At 50.6% G+C, this 27,161-nt stretch overlaps 1 protein-coding gene across 1 annotated transcript in view; it reads left to right on the plus strand.

Moving 5' to 3' along the window:
- Positions 1 to 3,524: 3,524 nt before the first annotated feature.
- Positions 3,525 to 27,161, plus strand: part of LOC118595415 (cholesterol 24-hydroxylase) — a 30,069-nt gene continuing 6,432 nt past the window's right edge. Inside the window, exons 1-9 of the mRNA XM_036205921.1 lie at positions 3,525 to 3,784; positions 12,323 to 12,403; positions 13,166 to 13,247; positions 17,203 to 17,276; positions 17,681 to 17,767; positions 23,015 to 23,153; positions 23,742 to 23,852; positions 24,655 to 24,805; positions 24,991 to 25,053. Of these exons, the coding sequence (XP_036061814.1) occupies positions 3,666 to 3,784; positions 12,323 to 12,403; positions 13,166 to 13,247; positions 17,203 to 17,276; positions 17,681 to 17,767; positions 23,015 to 23,153; positions 23,742 to 23,852; positions 24,655 to 24,805; positions 24,991 to 25,053 (907 nt within the window). The 5' untranslated portion in view covers positions 3,525 to 3,665. The remainder of the gene's footprint in view (positions 3,785 to 12,322; positions 12,404 to 13,165; positions 13,248 to 17,202; positions 17,277 to 17,680; positions 17,768 to 23,014; positions 23,154 to 23,741; positions 23,853 to 24,654; positions 24,806 to 24,990; positions 25,054 to 27,161) is intronic.

Genomic DNA, 27,161 nt, shown 5'->3' on the forward strand with positions numbered 1-27,161 from the left:
CTTTTTTTTTTTTTTTTTTTTTAAATTAAGGATTTATTTATTTATTATGTATACAGTGTCCCTGCAGGCCAGAAGAGGGCACCAGATCTCATTATGGATGGTTGTGAGACACCATGTGGTTGCTGGGAATTGAACTCAGGTCCTCTGGAAGAGCAGACAGTGCTCTTAACCTCTGAGCCATCTCCCCAGGCCTTTCCAGTGCTCTTGACTGCTGATCCATCTCTCCAGTCCCCTTTCATTTTGAAATATTTTCTTTCTTTCTTTCTTTCTTTCTTTCTTTCTTTCTTTCTTCCTTCCTTCCTTCCTTCCTTTCTTTCTTTCTCTCTTTTTTTTCTTTTTTTTTCCGAGACAGGGTTTCTCTGTGTAGCTTTGTGCCTTTCCTAGAACTCACTTGGTAGCTCAGGCTGGCCTCAAACTCACAAAGATCCGCCTGCCTCTGCCTCCCAAGTGCTGGGATTAAAGGCATGTGCCACCACTGCCTGGCTGAAATATTTTTATTTAATCCAACATATTCAAAATATTTTAACAGGTAGCCAATATAAAACACCAGGGATGGAGAGAAGGCTCTGTTGATAAAGTGTTTGTCTCATAAACAGGAGGACCTGAGTTTGATTCCCCAGAACCCATGTAAATATACATGGAAACTCCTGCACAAACACATGATTAAATACTAATGGCTTAATCATATCTTCTAGAGGGCTTAGCAATGGTGAGTGAGATGGGAATTGGAGACTGGCCAGCTAGCCTAGGCTACTTGATAAAGTTTCAGGCCAACAAGAGACCTTGCCTCAGAAAATAAGATGTAGCTGAGAATGGATACCTAAGGCTGTCTTCTTGATCTCCAAATATGTGGGCACCTCCACTACACACACACTAAAGTATCAGTGACTTAAAACCAACTTCTGCCCGGCAGGAGAGGAGACTCAGCAGTTAAGAGTTCTTACTGCACAGGGACTATGGTTTAGATCCTAGCACCCACCCAACATGCCAGGCATCCTGTTCACGCCTGTGACCCAGCTCCAAGGGGGAGCAGAGACACCCCAGGCATCCTGTTCATGCCTGTGACCCAGCTCCAAGGGGGAATAGAGACAGGCTTGCTGGTAATTGCTGACTTGTAGCAGGCTTTCTTTTAGACCCCCAACAAGCTCCCAAATCATAACACAGAGACTTATTATTAGTTATGAATGTTCAGCCTTAGCTTAGGCTTGTTTCTTGCTAGCTCTTATAACTTAATTTAACCTGTTTGTCTTCATCTGTATTTTGCTTTGGGGCTTTTTACCTTTCTTTCATTCTGTATGTCCTACTCTTTGGCTGGCTGGCTGCTGCCTGGCTGGCCCTGGGCTTCTCCTTCTCTTTCTCCCTCCTCTCTTCTCTCATGCTCCCCTAGATTCCTCCTCCTACTTATTCCCTCTGCTCACCCACGCCGCCTATCCCTCTTGGCTGTTTGGATTTTTATTAGACCAACCAGGTGTCTTAGGCAGGCAAAGCAACACATCTTTATATTAGTAAATAAATGCAGCACAAACAAATGTAACACATCTTTACAGAGTTAAACAAATATTCTGCTACATAAACAAATGCAATGCATCTTCACATAGTTACAGTAATATTCCCCAACACTGGCTTCTAGCCTAGCTGAGAAAATGTGAGACCCAGTTTCATGGAGAGATTGTCTCAAAGGAGGGAATAGGTGATGAGTGACTGAGGACACCTGATGCCCTTTTCTGTCACACACACACACAGAGTTTCTGGCTACTACATTTCTGAAATCTTGTATGTATTTTACACACATGCATATCCCAAGTTGGACTACGTCTCTTTCAATTGATGGTCTCATGTGGCCTGTGGCTACCCTATTGTGGATTAGTGTAGATCTCAGGGAAGAGCCAGGTGGCAGGCAGTATGCTCTGCTGGCCATTGGCCACCTGCTCAGTGAAAGGGCAGTCAGTCAGCCCTGGGACCTAGGGCCCTGGTGAGCAGTCCCCAACCAATTACAGAGAGCTAGGAGCATCAGATGGGAATGGAGACATAGGAACAGAGTGGACGTGGGGCCTGGGTCAGGGTCACTACTAACATCCTAGCCAGGAACAGGAAGAAAATTGGTGGGGTGAGCTGGCCCTGCTGAGCCGCCGGAAGTCCCAAGTGTTGCCTGATGCGTCAGAGAATGTTACCTCCCCCTTCAAGATTCAAGGTGTGTGTCACCGCACCCACCTAGCCTAGAACTTTTGATCCTTCCTCCTGTGTGTACCACTGTGCCCCACACCTTTCTTTTTCTGTCTAGTTTCTTCAACTCACCCTTCTCAAAGCCTCCAGGAGCTTTCACAAATGCCTAAGCCGGATTGGGTGACCTTCCTCTGCCCCAAGAAGGGGCCATGCGAGGTCTCGCTTGCGCACCTGCGACTGCATCTCGTTACCACACGAGGGCGCAATGGCAAGCAACGTCCCCTAGTGCCACTCAGGCCAGTCCCGGTTTGGAGGTTTGGCTTGCAGCTCAGGCTGCGGTGCCTCTCCAGGCCGAAATCAAGCCTCTTCAGTACTGAGCACAGCTCCGAGAGCTCTGCCACCCTGCAGCTCACCCACCTCTACCATGTCCCTCCTGGGGCCTGGCCCTGTTATACCTGGAAACGTGGGTACACAGTTCTCCAGTTTTCCAGTCTTCAAACCCCTCCAGGACCTACCCAAGGTGGGGTCGCCAGAAATCCAACTTCTTCTGCGGTCTTCAGATCCTCATTCCCTAGCCCCTAGGCTCTTTATCTGGTCTAGGAGAGTACACATCCGGATCTCCCATCCCATGCAGGCCACACTGAGAACCCCTTGCTCCCACCCTCGGGAATTGAAACTTGGAAGTGAGACGCCTGTGGCGCGCTCAGAGCTCACACCTGATGAAAAGGCGGAGCACACAGCAGCATACTCTGTGGACCATGACCCGAAGTCAGGATCAGGGTTTCTCCGAGTCTGGGGACTCTTGTATCCCGTCTCTGGGCGGACGCGGACGCACTGCCTGCACCAGCCCGCAGTGGAGGCGCAGGGCAAGGACATTTGGGATGACCAACTTTTGTTGCGCTGCGGTTCCAAGGAGAGGTTTGGGAACAGTCAGCGTAAGACAGTAATTGGACGGCTGAGGCAGGGTTCTCAGAAGGTTTGCGCGAGAAAAGAAGAGGCCTGGAACGCACGCGGAGAGGCATTTGGAAGTGCCAAAGGGGCGGAGTCAGCGGGCTGGATTTGCGCCGCCGCCCGGGCAGCGTGCGCCCCGGAAGCGAGGTTGCTAGGACAACGCGTTCTGGGCGGGGCCAGCTTCAGGGCGGAGCCTAAGCCCAAGGGCGGCGATAAGGGGCGGGGCCTTGAAGTCTGAGACGAATGCGAGGTTGTGATTGGTGAATACTTCCTGCTCTGGGCGGGAACGGCGTGGCAGCTGGGGCCGGGCCTGGAAGAGGGCGTGGCCGTGCGGGGGCGGGTCCTGCGAGTTGGAGCCGGAGGCGGAGACGTGGTTGGCGGGTCCTCGTGCCCGGGGCGGGGTCGAGCCGGCGGGGGCGGAGCCGAGCGGCGGGGGCGGTGCTGGCGAGCGCGGGGCCTGGGGCCGAGGTGGCGCTCGGCGCTGACAGCGAGTCGGTCGCGGCCTCCGGCCCCCTCGGCACCCGGCGCCAACCCCGTCCGGGCCCGGAGCCATGAGCCCGGGGCTGCTGCTGCTCGCTAGCGCCGTCCTGCTCGCCTTCGGCCTCTGCTGCACCTTCGTGCATCGCGCTCGCAGCCGCTATGAGCACATCCCCGGGCCGCCGCGGCCCAGGTGAGCGGGGGGTGGGGGTGGGGGCCTGGCTGGGGAGCTCGATCCGGGGGGATCTAGGACCGAGTTCGAGCCCGCGGACGGGCCGGGGGTCCAGCCTCGCCTTGTACGCGCGGCCAGCTCGGAGACGCAGGCCCAGAGAGGGGCGCTAACTATTCTTAGTAACAAATTACTCACAGCCGCAGCAGCAGCTGGGCGCCCACCGCGCTTGGCTGGGCCGCATAAATGTGACGGCAGCGACAGTCCTGTCAGGTAGGCGCTGCTGTTACCCCATCGTTCAGACCTGGAGACTGAGGCGCGCAGAGGCGAAGTCACCTGCCCAAGGTCACACAGTTGGTAAGCCTAGATTTAAACCCAGGTCAGCCTGCTTTCAAAGTGGGTACTGCTAACTTTGGGACTTGGACTGTACTTTCGTCACATTTCCCTGTGTCTTTGTTTCTGTCCTGGGACATTCCATTAGTCCTCAGTATTTCCATTCCATTCTTGGCCCTCACCCAGTTTACCAACGGCCCCCATTAAAGGCTAACCTTTCTTTTCTTTCTTGAGACAAGGTCTCTCTTCATGGCCCTGGCTGTCCTGGGACTCTGTAGACCAGGCTGGCCTCAAACTCAGAGATCCATTTGCCTCTGCTTTCCGAGTGCTGGGATTAAAGGCATGTGCCACCATGCCAGGCAAAAGCTTTCTGAAGCTTAGAGTCAATGTGTTATGACAGTGTCCCAAGGGCGTCCCATCACCTTACTACTGAGAAATTCAGTTCCCACATGAAGCAGACTGTATAGCTAGCAAGGCCCCTGCTGAGCTCACAGTCCCACTCAGTACCTATCCCCTCTTGCCCTTTTGCCCCCAGCCTGCCTGTCCCCCACATCTCTCCATTGGATCTTTCTGTTCTCTTTCTCAGGCCTGTGGGGTGTATCTTCTTGGTCTCACATCAAACAGACTGTCTCCAATCACTCTATGTGAAGTCTGCCCAGCCCTGGGTGACTTATAGGGCCATGACTCCCCCCCCCCCCCAGTCACCTTCTTCCTACCTGTTGACTGTCTGTCCCCATCCCAGAATGTGAGCCCCAGGAGGGCAGAGATGCTGTGTTTGCTTGTGTATCCCCAGTGCCTGCCATGTTGCACTTGCTCAATAAATATTTGTTGAATGAATAAACAAACAGTGGTATTAGACACACTTTTTAAGACCTCTGGACATGAACATTCTGGAAGGTATCATCTCCAGCATGGCAGCCTGAATTCCTGCTTCTGAACTCAAGAGTGACCCCCTGTGGCTGGTGACATAGGGAGACAACTTTTCTCTCCCCTGGCTCTCTGCCCACCCTGTGTCCTCCTTCTAACCTTGAGGGGGGTCTCCCTGGGACCCCTATCCCTTGCTTAGCATTTATGCCTTCCACTCCACCTAAATAGGCCTTCCCCTGGCCAACACGGCTTGACTAGGGTGCTAACCCCTTAGGGAGGGGGCCCTTCTGTTGAACCCCTGAATGTATTATAGTCATCTCATAGATCCTTAAGTCACTGTGCCACCTCTTGTTAAGTGTCTGTCTCATTCACTGTGGTACCCTGAACGTCTCTTCCAGCAGCATCTGGCACATGCACATGACTGCAAATTGGATGGTGGAATCTCCAGGTTCTGTTACACACGACTGTTCTGTTTCCAAACCATCTATCCACAGCTCAGGAATGAACACGCTTCTGCTGTTCTGACAATCTCTTCTCCTAAACTCAGGAGCTTTGGGTCTTTCAGAACTGGTTGGGCTGGTGTCCAGAGAAGGCAGAAGTGAACTCTAGCCCTTCTCTCTAAAAACAAACAAAAAACAAAAACAAAGGAAAAAAACCCAAACAAACAAAAAAACCCAAACATGATATAATGTGCATATTTTAAAATCTCCCCTTTGAAAGTGTTTAGCCGAGCCACAGAGTTGCATAACCATCATCAGTAATTCTAGAACGTTTCTATCATCCAAGAAGAAATCCTGTATCCATTGTCTGGCATACCCTGTCTGCCTGCCCCAGCATCCTTAGCATTGGTCTGCGTCTGTCTCCATGGATGGCTTGTACTAGACACTTCCTGTGAATGGAGTCGGACAATCTGGAACCTTTTGTGGATGTCTGCCTTCTTTCATTTAGCACAATGATTTCCAGGGTCCTCTATGGAGTGATATGTGTCTGTCTTAGTTTGCTTCTGTTGCTGTAATTTAAAAAAAAAAAAAAAAAAAAAGACCAAAAGCAACCTGGGGAGAAAGTGGTTTACTTCACCTTCCAGGTTACAGTCCATCACTGAAGAAATCGAGGCAGGCACCTGGAAGCAGGCACCTGGAGGCAGGAACTGAAGCAGAGACCGTGGAGGATCACGGCTTACTGGCTTGCTCTCCATGGCTCACTCAGCCTGCTTTCTTACAACCCAGGACCACCTGCGGAGGGGTGGCACCACCCACAGTGGGCTGGGTCCTCCCATATCCACCACTAATCAAGAAAATGCCCCACCAGCATGCCTACAGGCCACAGTGATGGGGGCATTTTCTCAGTTGAGGTGCCTTCTTCTCAGATGGCCCTCGCTTGTGTTGTTGACAAAGACAAACAAACAAACAAAGCTGAAACTCTCTGTATCTCTCTCCTGTCTGTGTTGTCCTTCTCTCCAGCTCTGACACCAGAGTCTCCCTGTGACCTTCAGGTGTGTTGAGGGCAGAGCAGTGTGAGGAGGCTAACTCTATCCAGAGTAGGCTCCTTCGTAGGCAAACTGAACAATGTATAAGTTCAAAGAATTTTGAATTCAAACCGGATTGGTGGTCAGAGATAAAACTAAACTAAGTGAAAGTTCTGGAATGTCTTCTGGCACAAATAAGAGGCCCTGGCATTCAAAGCTGGGACTCACAAACTGCGGCTGGCCACCCTGTGGTGGATAGGAAAGCTGTCTGTCCTTTGGTGTTCTAGGGCTTTTGCAAGCAAGGAGCCCTTTGTCTGCAGGAGGCAGCTGCCGCACCCCCACCCTGCCCTCCATCCTCCTTACTCTGCGGGAGGCCCTCCCCCAATGTGCCTTCTCTGCTCTGAGTACAGCATCCCACTGCACTGATCTGCACATTAGCTGAAGCCTGAAACCCCACAGTCTGATCCTTCATAAACAAACACTTCCTGCATCTCTGTTCCTCTGTCTCTGCAGTAAACATCATCAGCCCCCTGCTTGCCTGGTACTGTGCAGTGGACAGGGCTTGATGACCAAAGGTCCTCTCTAACCTAGTTTTTATTAGTTTTCGGGTAGATATCTTGACATTGTCTCCTGGATAGTCTGGTGGAGGTATTGTTAGGCTTTCCTTCCCACTCAGAATTGCTGGTTCATGAGTTGTCTAGGATGGGGACGATTCTACATAGCACATACAGGGCTTAGTCATGGGAGAGCGTCACTCTTGGTCCTGTTATGTGGTACCTCTGGTACGAGACACACATGGGTCTTGCCTGTACACATTTGTGGTAGATAGCCTGCTCTTAACCATGGTGGTGACATCCCTCTAGTGGCCTCACAGTGGGTCCTCCAGATGGCTACTGCTCTTTTTCTGCTGAAATCCATAGAACCCTTGGATTCCCCCCACTAGCTCCCCCCACCCCACCCCCGCCAGTCACTCTTATGGGGAAAGCAGATATGCTGGGAAGTACTGCCCTGCCTGCCCTGCCTGCCCTGCCTGCCCTGCCCTTTGCTTCCCTATGTAATCTGTCACCAGGGCTTCTGTGTCCATGAGGTCCCAGGGTTCACCTTTACAATCTTACCTGCTTGTTTCCAGGTCTTACTGCTTGTTTTTTTTTCCTTGCGCCCCCTGCTGGAGCCAGAAGGAACAGCCTTTAGTTCCCCTTTTTGCCTGGTCTTCCCAGGTTGCAGTTGACCAAGTGTATGTAGACTTTGGGGTCAGTCAGGCCCAGGAGGAGAAAAAGGACCCTGACTCACAGAGGTGACTCAAAACTGAGAACATTCCTCCCAGGATGCATAGTTTTAGGAGTGACGAATAGATGGTTCTGGAAATACAGCCCCGTTGTATGCGATGTCTAGGACTCACCTTTCTCCAAGGCCCCTCACTGGGAGTGACCTCAGTTGCCCTACACTTCCTGCCCCAGTACATTCACCCACCCCCTCTCCAGGCGGCTTCCTTGCCTCCTCTCAGCCCTGACGCCTCCCCCTCCAATCGCATACTCACTTTTTATTCTCGCCTCCTACTTCCTCCAGCAAATAGAGCAACTTGGGAGGGGCGGGGTGGGGGGGGATGCCTGGCCTGACCTCTGCTGCCCACCCCTGCCCCACGGCCCACTGGCACCTTCCAGCTGCTCTTGCAGGTCACCGATGCCTTGACAAAGGCCAGCCTGTCCCCTGGCTCAGTGGCCCTCCCCCAGCAGCACCCCATTCTGCCTACACCATACAGTTTTCCTCTGTATCTCCCCCATCTTTATGTAACATGCTGCACCAGTCTCTGCCTTGAAAAAGCCTGTCTCTCCACCCTCTTGTCGCCCCCAGTTTCTGTCCCCCTGCAGCAAGCCCTTAGCAGACCCTGCCTGTGGGTCTCCGGTCTCTGTCTCACTGACTCCTGAACTCCTGTCTAGTATTGACCCCGGCCTCTCTACCCATGTTGCTGAAGCCAGTGCCAGCCCAGGGCGCCTACCCTAACCCTGACCTTGACCCCTACCCCTGCAGACTGTGGCACCATCTCTGCTCACTCCACCCTGCTTCTTCCTGTCTGGTGACACCTGAACAGTCTAAGTCACTATCTCTTTTTTTCTGTCTCCATGCATCCCTGTGGCTTCACCTGGGTACTAGCTGGAACATGGCACCTTCTCGTGAACCCTCAGCCCTGAATTTAGCATGGAGTCTTCTCTGCATTCCAGATGCTATCTCTGCTTCCCATCCCTCTAGGGCAGAGGTTCTCAACCTTCCTAATGCTGTGATCCTTTAACACAGTTCCTCACGTCATGGGGACCCCCAACCATAAAATTATTTTCCTTTCTACTTTGTAACTTTGCTGTTATGAATCATAACATAAATATCTGATATGTAACCCCTGTGGGGTCTCCACCCATAGATTGAGAACCACTGCTGTAAGCCTTTTCTGTAAGCTGGTATAAACTAGGGGTCCACACCCATGCTTCTGACTTCATCTGTCTGTCTCAAGTTGTTGGTTCTGGGGCAAGAAAGGAAAGGAAAGGAAAGGAAAGGAAAGGAACTCGTGGGGTCAGGTACCCCAGGTTGGGGATGTTCATAGACAAAGAAATGAATCCAAAAAGGCGAGGAACCTCTGGGAAACTGAGGTACAACTTTCCTTGTAACTCTTGGTGCTTGTGTGGAGCACATGTCGCATAGATGTTCCATGGTTTGAGGAAGCAGAGCCATTGATAGGGCCTGCTCCTCTTACAGGCAGAACCAGAGAAGGCCTGGCACATGTGCAGAGTGGGTGTGAGGGCTCTGAACCGATAGATATGGCTCATCACCCAAGTAAATGGTAGATTCCCCCATTCAGCTAGCTAGCTGTTCAGGCCAAAGACCTCTGTCCTGGACCTCTCACCGACCCATACCTCTGCACCCTGGCTCTGTCTTTCTCTCTCTCTGGCCCTGACCTGGTCTATTGCTCTTTACCTCTCCACCCCACTGGTTTCTGGTGCCTCTGATCTTGTTCTGGGCCTTGACCTGCCCTCACTTCCTATAAAGGATCCATTTAGGACCACATTAGACCCTCTCCGTGCTTTGCTTAAAGCCTACCAGTGACCCACACCCCACCAAGGTCCAAGTCCACAACGCCCTCCAGCGTCCACCCTCCCATCTTGGTGACACCATCTTGTACTGTCTCTTCTTGCTCTCTGCCTCAGCATATGCATCTTCTTGCTGTCCAAGCACATACTTACCTTAGGGCCGTTGTACCTGCTGTCGCCATTGTCTGGGGGGTGTTCTTCCCCATAGGTCTGTGTGGCCAAATCTCTCACAGCTTCTGTGTCTGAGCTCACATGCCACCTTCTTGTGTGTGGGGGAGCGTGCGTCATATGTGTGTGCTGTATTCATGTGTGTGCATGTAGAGGCCAGAGATGTTAGATGTCTTCTTCAGCCACTTTATACCTTATTTCTTGAGGCAAGGTCTTCTTGTATAATATTTGAGGGGCCTGCCTCAATATTATACATCCCGGGGGCTCAGGAGAGGGAACTAACTACTAATGGCAAGGACTATTCTCGGGAAATAGAATCTCAGCACACTGAGCTCCATAGTCCACTTGCTTTAATTCCTCTGTCATAACATCCTATATACACAGCTTCAGTTCTGTTCTCGTGCCTAGCTCCTTTCTTGCCTGATTTCTCTCTATACTTATCTATTGCTCCCTCTAAGTTATATCTTAATTCTCTCGTCTCAATTCTGCCTCATCTAGGTCCTTTTTATCTTGTTCTTACCCAGCTAGTACTTCCCCATCTGGCTCTTCCTCGTCTTCCATCTCATTCCTCTAGTTCTCTCTTCTAGTCCTTCAATCTAGTTCTTCCCCATCTCGGTTTGTTCCTCTCAAGTTCTTCTCCATCTAGTTCTTCCATTCTCTTTTCTCTTCTCTCTTTTCCATCCCGTGCCCTGGAAGTCCCGGTATATGAAGGGAGGGTCCGAGCTAAATTGTGTAAAGCTATTACTTAATGTCCACCTGACCTAGGTGGACATTAAAATCCCTTGTGGAATTTACCTTAAGTCAGGAGACTTGTATGTGGGCTGTCAGTGTTAGTCCTCAGAAGTTGGGGACCCACCTGGGCGGTGCTTCCTATAGTCCTTGAAAGTGGCTAAGGGAGATATCTGATTCCAGAGAAAGCCTTTCCTGAGGCTGTTCTCCAAATCCCTGGAATGTGTATGTCCAGAGAGTGATCAGTCTACACTGTTAGCCCTTCTTAGGGAAAAGTCAATTGGGGAAACTATGAAGGCACACATGATTTTCATAACAGAAGACAGCTGATATATAACAAGCCAAGTAACACCAAAAACTCCTTGGGATTTGGCTTCCTCTGGAGGAATTCCCTTATTATGGTAGTGACTTTGCCATAGCCAGCTGAGTTCTTATAATATATTCCTGTGGCCCACAGCAAGGTCTCTCACCATTTGGCTAAACTGGTAGCCAGTGAGTGCCATCTCTCCATCTTCAGCATAGGCATTACAGGGTGTTTTCTGCCTCGCCTTTTTTTTTTTTTTTTTTTTAAACATTGGTGTTTAGAATTAAAACTCAGGTCCTCATGCTTGCATGGCAATCTAACAACTGAGTTATCTCCCAGCCCCTCAGTGACCCTGTGAAGGGGTTGTTCCCTATCTGTATTAAATGTCATCCCCCACATGCTTTACTGTTCTGTTTATCCATCACCACACCATCTGGAATTTCTAGCCCAGGTTAGTTTCAATGTTATGTAGCTGAGGGTGGCCTGACATGTGACCCTCTTGCTGTCACAACCCCATCCTGAGTCCTGGGATTACAGATTACAGATTATGCACCACCACACCTGGTTTATCTGATTCCTGAACTCTGTGGAAGCCAGGGCTTTACGCATGTTAGGCAAGCAGTCTACCATCAAGTCCAGCCCGGCCTGGTTGTTTCCTGTGTCACCAGGTTCTCTGGCTTCTTATTTTAGTGTACACGCTGCTGGAGCGAGCACTCTCTGGCATATTACTTATTTACCTTCTTTTGGTCTCGTCCTGGGTTCTGTGACCTAGAATACTCCAACTGTAGTTTCAAGAGGCTGCCGTGAGCAGAGGGGAATAAAATCATACAGCATGTGTACTTGAAGTGTGCATCAAGGTGACAAGCAGGTGTGCTTATGATCTGGTGCTCACACTGAAGAGGACATATACTGTTCCCTGATGAGAAGCCGTGAGGCTCATCCTGGTGCCTGCTGTATGTTGTTGGATGTTTTTTGCTCTTTTGAGGTGCCAACCACCCAGCTCCAAAATAAATCACACATGGAGGCTTGCTTATTCTTAATTATAAATGTCTGGCCTTAGCTTGGCTTGTTGCTTGTTAGTTTTCCTTAAACTATCTCATTTATCTTTTGCCTCTGGGCTTTTCCCTTTTCTTCTGTAATCTTACTTTCACTCTTACTCTGTGGCTAGCTGGGTGGCTGCGTGGCTGTGTGGCTGGGTGGCTGGGTGGCTGGCCTCTGGAGTCCTTTTCTGGCTATTTCTTCCACCCCTGTCTCTACCCACCTATAAATAATGATGACAATGGTTATTGTGGTGTGTAACCTGGTTAGGTAATGCTAGGAACCATGGGTGAGGCTTAGTGTGGGGCCTGGCACATGGTAAATATCCATGAGTGTCAGAGGCCATTGAGTCCTTCCGCATTGCCAGCCCTGGGCCTCTGACAAAAGGGACAGAAGGACCATTGCTTTCTAAGGAAGCCTTTGGTACCCACTGCACCAGGCTTTGCACTGTCGGCACCTTTGCCCTCAAGCCAGCTCCATGCCTCCCCCAGTTCAGTTCCTGAGACCACCTCACCTGGTCCTGGGGGGAAGGGCACCCTTTGAGGGGACCACTGCCAGCCTGATGTCTGCCTTTCTTTTAGCTTCCTTCTAGGACATCTCCCCTACTTTTGGAAAAAGGATGAAGCTTGTGGCCGTGTGCTCCAAGACCTGTTTTTGGATTGGTGAGTTCCAACTTGTCTCTTGTTCTTACCCTGGGTTTCTCAGTAGGAACCCCACTTTGTCTAACTCACCACAGAAACCTCCAGTTTGCCTACCCTGTCCCAGGTCACTCCCAGTGTCTACCCCAGGTCAGTTCTTCCCAGCTGGGCACTCCCAGCACCTGACCTTACCCAGGGCACTTCTGCCTCAGCATCCCTGAGCACAGAGGCAGGTAAGACAATGTGAAACCAAGATTTTTTGTTGACTAGCTGAGGAGACTTATCACAGCTGTTAGAATCTCTAAGACTCAATTTCCACACCAGCAAACTGGCTTGGAGTACAGATAACAATTATTATTTGGGGTGTTATTTTCTATCTTTCAAAACACTTTTTTTTTTTTTTTTGCACTGGAGCTGATGACCGAACCCAGGGTCTTGCGCTTGCTAGGCAAGCGCTCTACCACTGAGCTAAATCCCCAACCCCTCAAAACACTTCTAAATGCATGATATTGCTTACTTCTGGCACAGGCTTTTGTGGGCAGAGGAGGGCATTTCAACTCTTCTTTCATGGAGTGGAAAGTGAGTTTAAGGGACTCCTGACTAGCCATGAGTTAACAGAGAAGAGACACACTCCCTGCCAAGCCTCCTGGGCCCCAGAAGAACTTGCAGCTAGGGCTGAGTGTCTCTTGGAATGGGGTGTTTCTGCTCCCCCTGACAGTGGGGACCCACTGAGCTGGGGACGATGGTATTCAGGCATGAGGAGTTGATAGTCACTTTGATTCCCAGGGCTAAGAAGTATGGTCCTGTTGTGAGAGTCAATGTCTTCCACAAAACCTCAGTCATCGTCACGAGTCCTGAATCAGTCAAGGTAGGAGATGACTCCTTTGTGGTGTCCTTCCCCTCCCCTAGTGTGCAGGTGACACTGGGCCCCAGGGACTAATACTGCCCTTCTTGTCAACCTCCTTTGAATCTTCTCGAAGCCCTGATGTATTACAGGCTTTTCTGTGTGCTTTGACCACCATGATATGTTTAAATTTCCTGGTGGTGTGGCTTAAGTACCCCACTGATAGAGGAATGTGGGCCATGGTGGTATCAGGAATAGGCACGTACTACCTACAGGCATGGACTCAAATATGACCTGGGACAAATGACTTCATTTTTCTGGGTCCCAGTTTCCTTCTTCATCTGGAAAGTAGGGATGATGGCCTCCCACAGGTGGCGTAGGAATGGGGCTGAATTGATGTGTGTGAGCCCTCTAGTCCATGGCACACAGCAACATCTCAATAGATGGTGCTGTTCCCATAGTGGACTTGTGGGTGTGGCTCTCTGCATGTAGTGTGGCTGTGGTAACCCTGAGAGAGACAGAGTACAATTCAGGATGTGTGTGTGTGTGTGTGTGTGTGTGTGTGTGTGTGTGTAAGATTTATTTTGTAATTATGTGTATATTTGTACATCTGTTGTATGGGTATGCACATGTGATTGCAAATGCCTACAGGATCCAGAAGAGGGGGCTTGTATCTCCTGGAGCTGGAGTTACAGGCAGTTGTGAGCCACACGACTCAGGTGTTGGGAATTGAACTCAGGTTGTTTGTGAGAACAGTAAGTGCTTTTAACCTTTGAGCCATCTCTCCAGCCCATTGTTAGTGGGTTTTGTTTTGTATTGCTTTGTAATGCTAGAAATAAAGCCCAAGGCCCGGATCTTACAAGGATGCCACCACTGAGCTCAACTCTCAGGCCTAAACTAGAACTTCATGGACACATCAGGAGACAGATTGGACAACCATAGCATGAAGAACAAAGCTAAAAATCACTTAAAATATGAATTTGTCTGGTGTGGTGGTGCACTCCTCTAATCCCAGCACCCTGGAGACAGAGGCAGGGGGATCTGTATGAGTTCAAGGCCAGCCTGGCCTACATAGTGAGTACCAACCCAGCCAGAACTACAGAGTGAGACCCTGTCTCAAAAAATTTTTTTAAAAATGTTTTGGTCATTGTTTCACTTCTTTAAAGGATGTCAGACTTCAGCTTGACAAGTGACTTCCTTGCAGATAAGCCTGGTCCTTTCCAGCCTGAGTGAAAGTCTGTAGTGTAGGCTAGAAGAGACCTGACTCTCGGGGCTGGGCCAGCCCCTCTGTGAGGGAATAGCCATCCTGTGGCCTCTCCTGAAGGCTTTCTTTCTGAGGTTGGTGTCCACTGGGCCAGGGCAACTTCAAATACCTGTGATGTGTGTGAGCCCCAAGACCCTCAAAGCCAAAGGCTGTGGTGTGTGTGTGAGCCCCAAGACCCTCAAAGCCAAAGGCTGTGGTGTGTGTGTGAGCCCCAAGACCCTCAAAGCCAAAGGCTGTGGTGTGTGTGTGAGCCCCAAGACCCTCAAAGCCAAAGGCTGTGGTGTGTGTGAGCCCCAAGACCCTCAAAGCCAAAGGCTGTGGTGTGTGTGTGAGCCCCAAGACCCTCAAAGCCAAAGGCTGTGGTGTGTGTGTGAGCCCCAAGACCCTCAAAGCCAAAGGCTGTGGTGTGTGTGAGCCCCAAGACCCTCAAAGCCAAAGGCTGTGGTGTGTGTGAGCCCCAAGACCCTCAAAGCCAAAGGCTGTGGTGTGTGTGAGCCCCAAGACCCTCAAAGCCGAAGAAGGCTGTGGTGTGTGTGAGCCCCAAGACCCTCAAAGCCAAAGGCTGTGGTGTGTGTGAACCCCAAGACCCTCAAAGCCAAAGGCTGTGGTGTGTGTGAACCCCAAGACCCTCAAAGCCAAAGGCTGTGGTGTGTGTGAGCCCCAAGACCCTCAAAGCCGAAGACTGCCCATTCATTCTGTCATCTCAGGTTTTACAGTGTCACTGTGTGTGCACACAGCGTGCTCATGAGGCAGCAGGCGGCTGTCAGGAGCTCTCTCTACACACAGCTCTCCTCTAGAATGCTGGCCTAAAACTGCCAGCCTCCTGTGGCCTGCCTGGAGCCTGACCTCTGACTGTGCTGTTCAGCATAGCTGCCATGCTCTATCTGGGTCTACTTTAGTGTCTTTGTCCTGGAATTGACTGGGTGGAGAGCTAGGACGCCCTCGGTCACCATGCCCTTCCTTGCCTTGCTTTTCTGTCCTTTTGGTCCACGATCCCACATGGCTTGTCCGAGCATCTGAAAACACACACTTTATACATTGTCTTTTGCCCAGTTTTCTGGTTATTTACATCAGGAGAGCAAGTCCCTAGCTGTTACTGCCTCCGTTGTGACATTAGTAGAGGTGACCAGAGGAAGAGGTAAGGTGTGGGGTTCCATGTGTATCTCTCTCACCCCCAAAGCTCAGCTCAGTGGTCAACCATGGATCCTCAGCCTCTGGGATAGCAGGCCTTGGGAGATCCTGATGGTGGCACCTCAGTAGTGGGGACGCTAGTTAAGTTGAGGAGGGGCTCACGGATGTGGGGGACCTTTGAGAGGAGTAGGAAGGTGGCATTTGCTGTCATGGTCTTGGGTGGGCAGGGTGATGACAGAGCCTGATTTATAAATTGAAGTGTGTGAGGGTGAGGCTGAGGTCTCTGGGTTGGGCGAGAGACTCTGACCTCTCTCATGGTGCAAAAATCAGCCACCTATGGGGCTCTTGTCAGCTGAAAGCTTGGTGTGAGTCCCCAGGGCAGAGCCCACAGAAGCTAATAGCCCCGGTTATGATAGAGAAATTCCCAACTCCTTCCCACAGCTTCTTAGTCTCTGACTGGGCCCTGTGGACTCCACTGCCCACCCCACTTCACACATCGTAGTTGGAATGTGTCTTAGAACCCGGAGTTCTCTTCTTTCACCTGGCTGCAGATTGTCTGGTTCAAATCCTGTGTCCACCATAAACATTACCTTCCTTCAGCTTTTGTTTTGTTTTTTTGACACAGCGTCTAACATAGCCCTGGCTGGCCTCAAACTCACTATGTAGCCAAGGATGACCTTGAGCTGCTGACCATGCTGCCTCCATTTCCATGTGCTGGCATTACAGGTGTCCAGCACCACATCCATTTTCTGCAGTGCAGGCCCAGGCTTTGTGCTCACTAGGCCAGCATTCCACGAACTCAGCAGCATCCCACGAACTCAGCAGCATCCCAGCTCCCTCCAAATCTCCGCTTTTTCCATCTGTGTATAAGATGAGCATAAAACAGCTTGTGCATCTGAGGGTTGATGGGGCAGGAAGTGAACTGCAGGATGTTGCTGTGTCCTTGGCATTTATTGAATGCTTACTGTGTGCCAGGCACCGTTTTCAGCTCTTTTGCTGCAGAGCTAACTTACTCCTCACTACAGCCTGGACCAGGCAGGCACCTTTCACCACCATCCTCCAACAGGGACAAACTCATCCAGGGTGGTGGCATTAGCAAATATAGAGCAGGTTGCTGAGCCCAACCCAAGCCATTTTCTACTTGGCTCCACTACCTCAGAGGCTGTGGGGTAACATCACATTGATGTCACATAGCTCTTGAGAGGCAAGTTGGCCCCTCCAGAAAGTCCTTCTTCCTCGAGGCTGGCTTGGGGCTGATGACAGAGAACATATCCTGAGGGTCTCTCCTGTGTCTCAAAGGCTTCACAACAGTCTGGGCCTCTTTCATACTGCTTTGGAAGGCATGGTGTAGGGTCCCATGCCCACTCCAGCTGTGTGCTCACAGGACAAGTCCGAGCATCTCTGGACCCCTTTCTATATCCCTCCACAACTGCTCTTGCTTGAAGACAGGCTTCCTGGTATGTGACTGACAGTCCACTTGGTCATGTATATGTTGTATTTCCTTTGGGGTTGGGGCTTGGCTGGTGTCAGCATGCTGCTGAGGGCAACCTCTCATGGATTGTGTTGTTCTGGGGGGATATTTAGAAGTTCCTGATGTCCACCAAGTACAACAAGGACTCCAAGATGTACCGTGCGATTCAGACTGTGTTTGGGGAGAGGTAAGGACTCCAGGGAGGAGGGCTCCACTAGGAGCTGTACACATGATGGCTACCCTGTGCATGGTGGCCCCTGCCCTTGTCATTGGTATTTGATGTCTCTGCCCCCTCTGGGAGCAGATAGGGACACGGGAGTTTGTTGATGCTGGGACACAGGGCCACCCTGCTTATTTATTTATATTGATATATAAAAATGGCAAGTTTGTAGGATGCACATGGTGTTTTGAAACACACATCACACTTCCTTTTTATTGTGCTAAATGGACCATCTCACCCACATTGACACCTATGAACTGGCTACATTCACTATGTGAGGCAGCCATCACCCCACAGGTGACCCCATGCCCACTGAGCAGTCCCTCCTGCTCCCCACCTTCCTTCTGGCACCCAATTTCTGTCTTTTGCAGACTGTTTGGCCAGGGCTTGGTGTCTGAATGTGACTATGGGCGCTGGTACAAGCAGAGAAGAGTCATGGACTTGGCCTTCAGTCGCAGGTGAGCGTGCCGGGATGGGATGGGCCCTGCTTGGCCAGGGGTAGTGCTGACTGGAGAGGGCTCTTTGGTGGGGAGGCTTCATTCAGGGGCTTCACCCAGCTGAAGAGATATTTGGGGACATAAAAGATCAAAAGGGAGAGCTGAGAGGTCCCCATATGATTGGCTTGGGAACAAGGGCTGCATGACCCCAGTAGCCAGAGGTGGGGACAAGGGTGGAGTTCCTGCTATCCAAAACCATCCCACTCAGACTCTGAGTTTCTTTTATTCATTTTTTTGTTTTTGTTTTTGTTTTTCAAGACAGGGTTTCTCTGTGTAGCTTTGCGCCTTTCCTGGAACTCACTCTGTAGCCTAGGCTGGCCTCGAACTTATAGAGATCCGCCTGGCTCTGCCTCTGGAATGCTGGGATTAAAGGTGTGCGCCACCACAGCCTGGCTTTATTCATTTTTAAAATAAGATTCTTGATGGTCTTTTTTTTTTCAAAGTAACTCTTTTATTCATTCTATCACATTCCATATACTTTACTCATCTGAAATGTATCATTCAACAATTTTTAGTCTTCAGAGATTTGCAGCACCATAACCCTTAATTCCTGTCACCACTGTGTCTGGATTCTCGACGTTTCACACACATGAATCCACACAGTGTGTGGTCCTTATGTCTGGCTCCTCACTGAGAATGATGCTGGTAACCTGTACTGATGTTTACTTCCTTTTTACTGTTAAGTCATGCCCCCCACATAGCTGCTGTACGTTTATCCTGTTAGTAGGCATTGGCTTGCTTCCACTGTAGAGCTTTCATGAACAGTGGCACCAGGACACATGGACACAGGTTTCTGTGTGGAGACACGCCTTTGTTTCCCTTGGGCATAAATACCATTTGTAGTCATGGGGTAGCATGCTGAGTGTGTGTCTAACATTCTGAGAGAGGTAATGTTTTACTTTGATATATTTCAAATTTATAGAAAAACATCTTTTACTCATATTGACTTGTTGTTAGAACCACGATTTGATAGGTAATTTTGTTCTCTGTCTGTGTGTATACATGTTTATGTGCTGGGTGTGGTGGTGCATGCCTGTAACTCCAGCACCTAGGAGACTGAGACAGGAAGACTACAAGTTCTAGGTTAGCCTGGGCTCCATATTGAGACTCTGTCTCAGACAAACAAACTGTATTTTTATATATACATATATGAATCATTACCTACAGATAGTTGCCTATAGGATACATCTATCCATCTATATGCTAGTCATTCATTTTATGTGTGTTTGTAGGTTTATGTCATTTCCTGGGGGTTTTTATTTTTATTTTTTATTTTTTTATTTTTACTTTTTTATTTATTATGTATACAGAAGAGGGTACCAGATCTCATTACAGATGGTTGTGAGCCACCATGTGGTTGCTGGGAATTGAACTTAGGACCTCTAGAAGAGAAGTTGGTACTCTTAACCTCTGAGCCATCTCTCTAGCCTGGTTTTGTTTGTTTTGTTTTGTTTTTCTGAGATAGGGTCTCACTATGTAGCTCTGACTGTTTTGGAACCCATTATATAGACCAGGATGGCCTCAAACTCACAGATGCCTCCTGAGTGCCAGCTGGGCACACTGTCCTTCAGCCTGGGATTGTTTGTGATCTCCTCATGATGAGGCTTGGGTCTGTCTTGTAGAAACAGTGATGTTCCACCCTCCTCCAAGAATCACGTCCAAGGTACATGCTGATGGTCTGCCCTATAGATGGCCCTGTTAGCTTTGTTTAGGGCTTAGAGTCAAGGGGTCACTCTAGATTCTAGAGTCTTGAGTGAATAATTTGTGGGCTCTGTGTAAACATTCCCTCCTGAGCCATCCAAGCCTCTCCTATAACCTCCCTGTCTCCCATCTTCTTCCTTCAATGCATCCCCCTTACTGCCAGGGACAGATGTCAATAAAACTCAGACCTACCCCAACCTCCACTGCTTGGTAGCCTTTAGTGATTCACTGTCAACTGAAAGATGGAGGTCAGCCCTTCACCCCTAGTTCACACCTGCCTTGCTAGCTTTTTGCTCCCACCCTATCCTGGAGCTACTGTGTTCTTGTTTACACCATCTCACTGTGCTTCCCCTAGAGGATTCCTATTGCCTGTTTTGATACCCAGCTGAGGTATCCCTCCTCCCCAGGGCTGAGTGAGCTCTTACCCATACCATGGCTCCTGCCACACCCAAGCAATACTGTTTCTTCCACCCATTGCTCTCATGAGATCATGAGTCCCAGAAATAGGAGAAACCCCTGTCCATAGCTTGTGTGCCTATACAGCTCAAGGTACCCTACAAGCTTCCAAGAATGTCCATGAGAGATCTGAGGAATTGGCAGAGTCTGGACCTTACTGGAAAGGTGCCAAAGTAAGGATGGAAAGGAATAACAGTGGAGAGTGAGAGCAGGTTACACAAGCCAGCTGAGTGTTGTGGTCCCAGCCCCCAGTTGTGAGGGGAACATTGATTCCAACCAGATGGTTCTAACCACAGGGTCATGACATCAGGATTGGACCAGTGGGATGGCTCAGCCAGTAGAGATGCTTGCCACCATGCTTAAGTTCAATTCCTAGACCCATTTGTTAGAAGGAGAGAACCACTTCCTGCAAGTTGTTTCTTCCACAATAAATGTTAAAAGAAGAAATAAAGCTGCGGGACAGTCTTCATGACTCCTTGCAGCAAAGAGGCCCCCACGTCTGACTACTACTTCCTTTCATTCTGTGCTTTCCAAGGCACTTAAAATACCTTGAGGGGCTAGAGAATGGCTTAGCAGGTCAAGTTCTTTTCATGAGAGCACAAACAGAATTTAGGCCCCCCAATCTGGGTCGGTGTAATCTCAGTACCTGGGGATAGTGGCCAGAAGTCCACAGAGCAATCTAGCTAGCTGGTTCAAACAATGAGCTCTGGATTCAGTGAGAGACCCTGCATCCACACCCATGCCAACCTCAGGACTTCACACACTCACACATATGTGCATGGGCACACCCACACACCCATATGCGTGTGCACATATACTATGCTTAACCCCCACCCCCTGAACAAAAAGGTCCACTGTTCTGAGACACACAGCACCAAGGATGCCATCTTGGCCCTCTCAGGTGGCGGTTTGTTGGCAGGATGTTCATTTGCATTTCTGGGAGCTCTGGCCACAAGTTAAGGTGCTTCTTTAGAGAGGACCGTTTCTGTGTAAACACCTGTGTTATCGAGCTCCAGGGAAGAGACTGTGGACTGTACAAGCATTGAGAGACCTGAGTAAGTCCTAACTCACCAATAAAGGAACTCTAGGAACCGCCGGCGGCTCAGTCTCCCCTGTTACCCACCCCACCCCCCCCCCCAGAATGTCACCACATGCTTTAAACAAAACTGTGAGAGTACGCTTACACTTTCTACTTCCTAGATTTTACTTTTACTAGAAGAGCTTGGTCTAGTTTTTGTTTATTTGTTTTTTCCCCCAGAAAAGACTAGAGTGTTGGGGCCAGCAAGATGGCTCAGTGAATAAAGGCACTTGCCTGCCAAGCCTGGCAACTTGAGTCTGATTCCTGGGATCCACCTGGTGGAAGGAGAGAACCAGTTCCCACAGGTTATCCTCTCACCTCCACATATGCACCCATGTACATGTATGCTGTACACACACACACACACACACACACACACACACACACACACACACAGTAAATTAATAAATATATGCTTAAAACGAAAGATCACAGGGCAGAGACTGTACTGCAGCAACTTGTTCTGCTTACAGTGGTGGCCAGAAAGTCAGTGTTGGCCAGCCACACACTGCCCACATAGTTCACCAGACTGTGATTGCTAAAAAAAGGACAGCCACTCAGTGAATCCCTGCAGACCGTGTGAGCAGGTGAAGAGAAATCAAGGCATTAGGAGCATGTACTGATGCTTGAGAGAGACTGTCCTGAGGACCATCTGGAAGCTGGGCGGGTATCCAGGTGCCGATGGGAGGGAAGACCTTGGAGGGACTTGGACCAACAGTGGGTTGGACTGTTGTTCTTTGCAGGTGGGTGCTGTTGCAGGCAGAAGTCAGCAGGGGGCAGAGTCTGCCCCCTCCCTTCCTTAGGGGTGGATTTTTTTAACCTAAGAGCAACAGTTGCTTCCAGGATTTTGAGACTGTCAAGGAAGGGTGCTGAGAGGCTTCCAAGGAAGGCTGACTGTAGGATAAGATGCTCAGCAGGCAGCAGCCAGGGGAGAGTCACAGCAAGCAGATGAGGCCCCAGAGCAGTTTCTTTCCTAATTGAAAAAACGCTGTTTTTGTTTGTTCGTTTGTTTCTCTTTCTTACTTCCTTGCTAATGTTTAAAAAGCTTTCTATTTGGAAATAATTCCAAATTTCCAGATAAATTTCAAGATTAAGGATGCAGGACAAAGAGGGAGCTGGAGTGACAGCTCAGTGGTTAAGAGCACTTGCTGCTCTTGCAGAGGGCCTGGGTACTCCACAAGTGCATCATCCATGTGCACGTGTGCACTCAAGTACCAGCACTCACACGATGGCTGGCAGCTGTCTAACTCCAGTTTCCAGGGGGTCCGATGCCCTCTCTGGCCTCTACTGGCACTTGGCATGTGTGTGGCACACTTACATACATGGTAAAACCCTCATACACGTAAACGTACATAAAATCTTAAAAGAACAGGACAAAATTACCCATGTACACTTTTAATTATAAGCATCATTTTCTCTTGGTAAGAAGTGTGTAATGGAAAACGTGCCGTTCTCCTCCCTTCTTGCCTCCGTGTTGCTGCTTTTGAGTTTGGGGGGTATCCTTCCATACACCCTTCTGAACTCTGTGCCTAGGGGATATGCCAGGACAGACAATGCAGTGGCTTTGGGAACTGAGTTGCAGATGGCATCTGGGGTCTCATTTCCACGTAGACTTAGGTTCTGTGGCTGCTCAGGGACAGGAGTGAAATGGGAAAACAAAGACTGTAAATGGTGTCCTGGCACAGACAAGTAAGGGGGACAGACAGTGCAAACAGAGGGGCAGAAGGGGAGTCAGGCAGCTGTGTCTAGGACTATAGGGGACCCCAGAATTTCAGCACTGTCACATTCCTTTGAAGTCAGAGTGGGGCATCACATTGGCAGAGGACCTATGAGACCATCAAGATGGGGCAGGGGGACAGTGTCCATGCAGGGCTGGGTTCAGCTGCTCTAACCCCAGTCTCAGCCTGGGGTTAGTCTGGGAGGCTGGCAGGGCCAGGGTGGCCAGCCAGGGGACTCCTATACTGCTTCCCCAGCTCCTTGGTTAGCCTGATGGAGACGTTCAATGAGAAGGCAGAGCAGCTGGTGGAAATTCTAGAGGCCAAAGCTGATGGGCAGACACCAGTGTCCATGCAGGACATGCTGACCTGTGCCACCATCGACATTCTGGCCAAGGTAATGGGTGATGCTGGCTGGCGGGAGGAAAGGCTGGGGCACAGGGCTTGAGGGTCCCCTTCTCTCTTCCTTCTGCAACTCAACTGTACTCCTATGCTCTGCATAGTTTTCATACGTTTTATCTCCTTGGTTATTCAAAGTAACTTATTATGAGATTGGGGTCATGACTCCATCTCATGGAAGTATGAGGACTGGCTTCAGCTGGTCAAGGCAAAGGTGGACATTCTTTGAGGCCTGTCTATCTCTGTCATCCTCTGTACCCCAGTGGGGTATGGCTGGTCATAGTAGACTTGGTCCTCAGCGTGGAGCCACTTGTCTCAGGGCACGGCTGGTGGGTGTGAACAGTGCACTGCGGTGTGGGTGTGTGCCTCCCGGAAAGGCTGCAGCTCAGGGAGAAAAAGCAGTGGGCCAGGGCAGAGGTGAAAGCTGTCCCCTTGATCTTCAGGACTTCCCATGGGGTCCGACTCTTCCTGGGTCACTGTCAGGTGTGTGTGACACAGCAAAGGCCCAGGTCTCCAGCTGCATGTGCCAGTGTCTGTGGCTGTGCCCTGTGTCTCCAGGTTTGACTTCAGCTTTCTCTCCCCACAGGCAGCTTTTGGCATGGAGACCAGCATGCTCCTGGGTGCCCAGAAACCCCTGTCCCAGGCAGTGAAGGTCATGCTGGAGGGTATCAGTGCGTCCCGTAACACCCTGGCGAAGGTACTGCCTACTCTTCCCGGGCGACCACATCGTAGCTGTGTGTCTGCGTGTGCTGACGCGCCTCCTTCAGTGACTTTTTTCAGAATGGGCTTTGTGTGCCAGTGTGTCCAAAATGACTTCCGAATCCAGATTTGCATGCTTTACCTAAAAGTAGAAGGACAAAATCAAAGTGGCTTAATGTAAGTCAGGAGTTAATTTTTGTCTTGTGTTGAACAATCCCCAAAGCAGGATTCTAGGGTGCTATGATGACTTCACCATGTCCGATGTTCCTGGAGTCTCCTCTTTGTGTTCCACTGCCCTCAGCACCTCACCTCATTGTCATAAGATGGCTGTTGTAGCTCCAGCTATCACTTCCTTAGTCCAGACATGAAGAAGAAGAAAGGGGAAAGGTGATTCCTGAGCCAATCTCCGGGCTCCCTTCTGTTCCTGGGGGCCTTCAGTCTCTGAGCTTGCAGCCCCCAACGCCGCCCCATCTTTTCAGCCATTGATTCTACTTCACTTTCCTCTGGCCCCGACTTCTTCCCAGTGCAGCCCTGACTGCCCCCTTCCTCCAGGGGCCCTTTCTTCCCAGCGCTGCATGGAGGAAGAAGGGCCTCTCTTCCCACCATTTCTAGGGATTTGGTGCAGGAGGGGGAAGCTCATGCTTGGACACTGTCATCTTGTTCTGGTCTGCCTTGCTGCTTGATCTTTTCTAGAATCTTCTCACGTTCTCCCCGGCACGCTGCTGTACGGATTTCCGGGTGGGGCCTGGGGAGGGAACTGCAGACCTTAAGGGCCTCCTTGAGCTGGGGCTCTCCTTCAGTTCATGCCAGGGAAGAGAAAGCAGCTTCGGGAAATCCGAGAGAGCATCCGTTTGCTGCGCCAGGTGGGGAAGGATTGGGTGCAGCGCCGCCGGGAGGCCCTGAAGAGGGGTGAGAACGTGCCTGCTGACATCCTCACGCAGATTCTCAAAGGTGCGGGCTAGGGTACCCAGGAGCAGGGCCCAGTGGGCAGGGTGGGGGGGGGGGGTGCTCCTGGCCTACCATCCAACGCTCCTCACCAATGGCTCTGCCTCTGGCTTCAGAGAAAATGGTGCCCCATGAGCCAGGGGCCTGGGAGCCAGGGCTGCTGTGGGGCTGAGCGTGTCCTTGCCTTTCAGCTGAAGAGGGAGCCCAGGACGACGAGGTCCTCCTGGACAACTTTGTTACCTTCTTCATAGCGGGTGGGTAGCTTGTGGTATGGTAAGGTACCCAAGCTTTGCTCCAGGTACCTTAACCCTGATTGAGTTCAGGGGTTGTCTGAGCCTAGCTCAGGTCCCAGGGGGAAGGGAGCCTGTCTGTTTGCTGCCCTTGTGACCTACCTGTTGACTGGGCTGTTGGGGAAGCTGGCTTCTTTGGCTCAGGAAAGTTTGGCTGTAAATTTAGGGTTCTCTCATTTCAGGTTTATTTAGATTCGTTAGCTTGGTACTGATGTCTCTGCCAAGAACATTCTTCGCTCATCTCCTTAGTAATATTGCTCACCTAGAAAGCCCCTCCTCACCCCCAGCAGTCTGGTAGGTGCCTCCTCTTGAGGAAGCCCTCAGCAATTGCCCACTGAGCACGTTAGGCGCAAGCGGAAACCATCCCCATGTCCAGAGCCTGCCTCCTGCCGGTCCTCCTCATGTGTGAGGCTGTATTCATCCAGGTTGATTTGGTGAGGGTTGTCTCCCCCACCATAAGGATTCCCTGCTCCACAGTAGCAAGGCTGTGTGGTGTGGACGCTCCTGTGGCCATGTGCAGCAGGGATCCCCGCAGATGGGACAAGAGGAATGAGTGCTGGAGGGGCACAGGCGGATAGAGGCGGAGCAAGTCATGGTCCCAGGGCAGAAGTAGACAGACATGTTTTGCCACATGGATGGGATGTGTCCAGATGGGCAGAAGCCCATGCAGAGACCATGTCAGAGCTGGACTATAGGGCAGCATGCCCACATGGGGTCAAAAGCATCTCTGAGGACTGGGGATAGCTCAGGTAGTAAACTGCTCACCAGGTGAGCATCAGGAACTGAGTGTTGGCTGCAGCATTCACATCAAAAGGCTGGGTGCAGTGACATACAGCTGTAATCTCTGTGTAGGGAGTGGAGGTGGGGACCCCTGGGGCTCACTGGCCAGCCAGCTAACCACCTAATCAGTGAGCTCCAGTCAGGGAGAGACCCTGTCTCAAAACAAGGTGATGGTTCCCAAGGAGTGACTCCTGAGTTGACATCTGGTCTCTGCATAAATGCATATAAGTATGCATGTACACACCTATGGACGTGTCAGTACATACACATATGCATGTGCACTCCTGTGAACGTGTATTTCTCTCCACTTGCACACAGAAAAGAAAGAAAAGTGAAAATAAAATTACCTCTGAATGGATGGCAGAGCTTTCTGGCCCTGGGAGCCAGGGCCAGTGTGGAACTCCTGGAGAGCTTGAACTTTGTTTCCCCCTTTGCAAGCTGGGGCTGCTGTGCTACCCACACTTCCACCTGTCTCCCACTGAGGACTGAGCAGTCCTTCCTGTCCTCAAAGCCCAGACCTAGCCTTGGCCTGCGTGGAGCCAGGGGGCCCAGGAGGGGAGCTCTGCTGTCTAAATCAGGCAGTGTAGGGCTGTCCTGGCGAGAGACCCTAAGAGCCGGTGGCGTCACCTCCCTGCACCAGCTGGCAGTGAGGTGGTTTGGCTACTCACTGGTGGCTACCTGCTGAGTTACTTACCCCTCTCAAGTGTATTCATGTGACTCAGCGCCCTCCCCCAGCCAAGTCACCCTTGGAGGGTTTTGATCCTGTCGACTTGATGGCATCCTTCCTGACCTCAGCTTTCCTGAAAGAACCCCTGGCCTTTGGTTGGGGAGGTCTCCTTGATCAGTCCCTGTGACTGGAGGGGCACCCCCCCTTTCTTGGGCCTCAGGGGTTGCAGAAAGCTTTGGCTAGGCACACAGAGGCCCAGTCAGGGCCTTGAGCTCCAACACTGTCAACTTCAAGTTTTTGTTGGCTTCAGCTTTTTTTTTTTGAGACACTCTGTAGACCAGGTTGACCTCAAACTCAGAGAGATCCTCCTGCCTCTGCTTCCTAAACACTGGGATGAAAGGTGTGCACCACCATGCCCATCCCTTTGGCTTCTTTTCTGTAAAATGGGCACAGCTATGCAGAGGATGGAAGGAGTGGTTTTCAGAGCATCTAAATGGAGGCATGGGGCAGGCTTACTCAGCTGCTGGCCAGCAGAGGGGATGGACAGACAGACAGACAGACCATCTCTTTCATATCACAGCCATGGAGAAGGGAAGAGGTAGAGTCTCAGATGCTCCCAAGAACC

Source organism: Onychomys torridus, chromosome 14 (genome assembly GCF_903995425.1).
Source record: "Onychomys torridus chromosome 14, mOncTor1.1, whole genome shotgun sequence".
Lineage (NCBI taxonomy): Eukaryota > Metazoa > Chordata > Mammalia > Rodentia > Cricetidae > Onychomys > Onychomys torridus.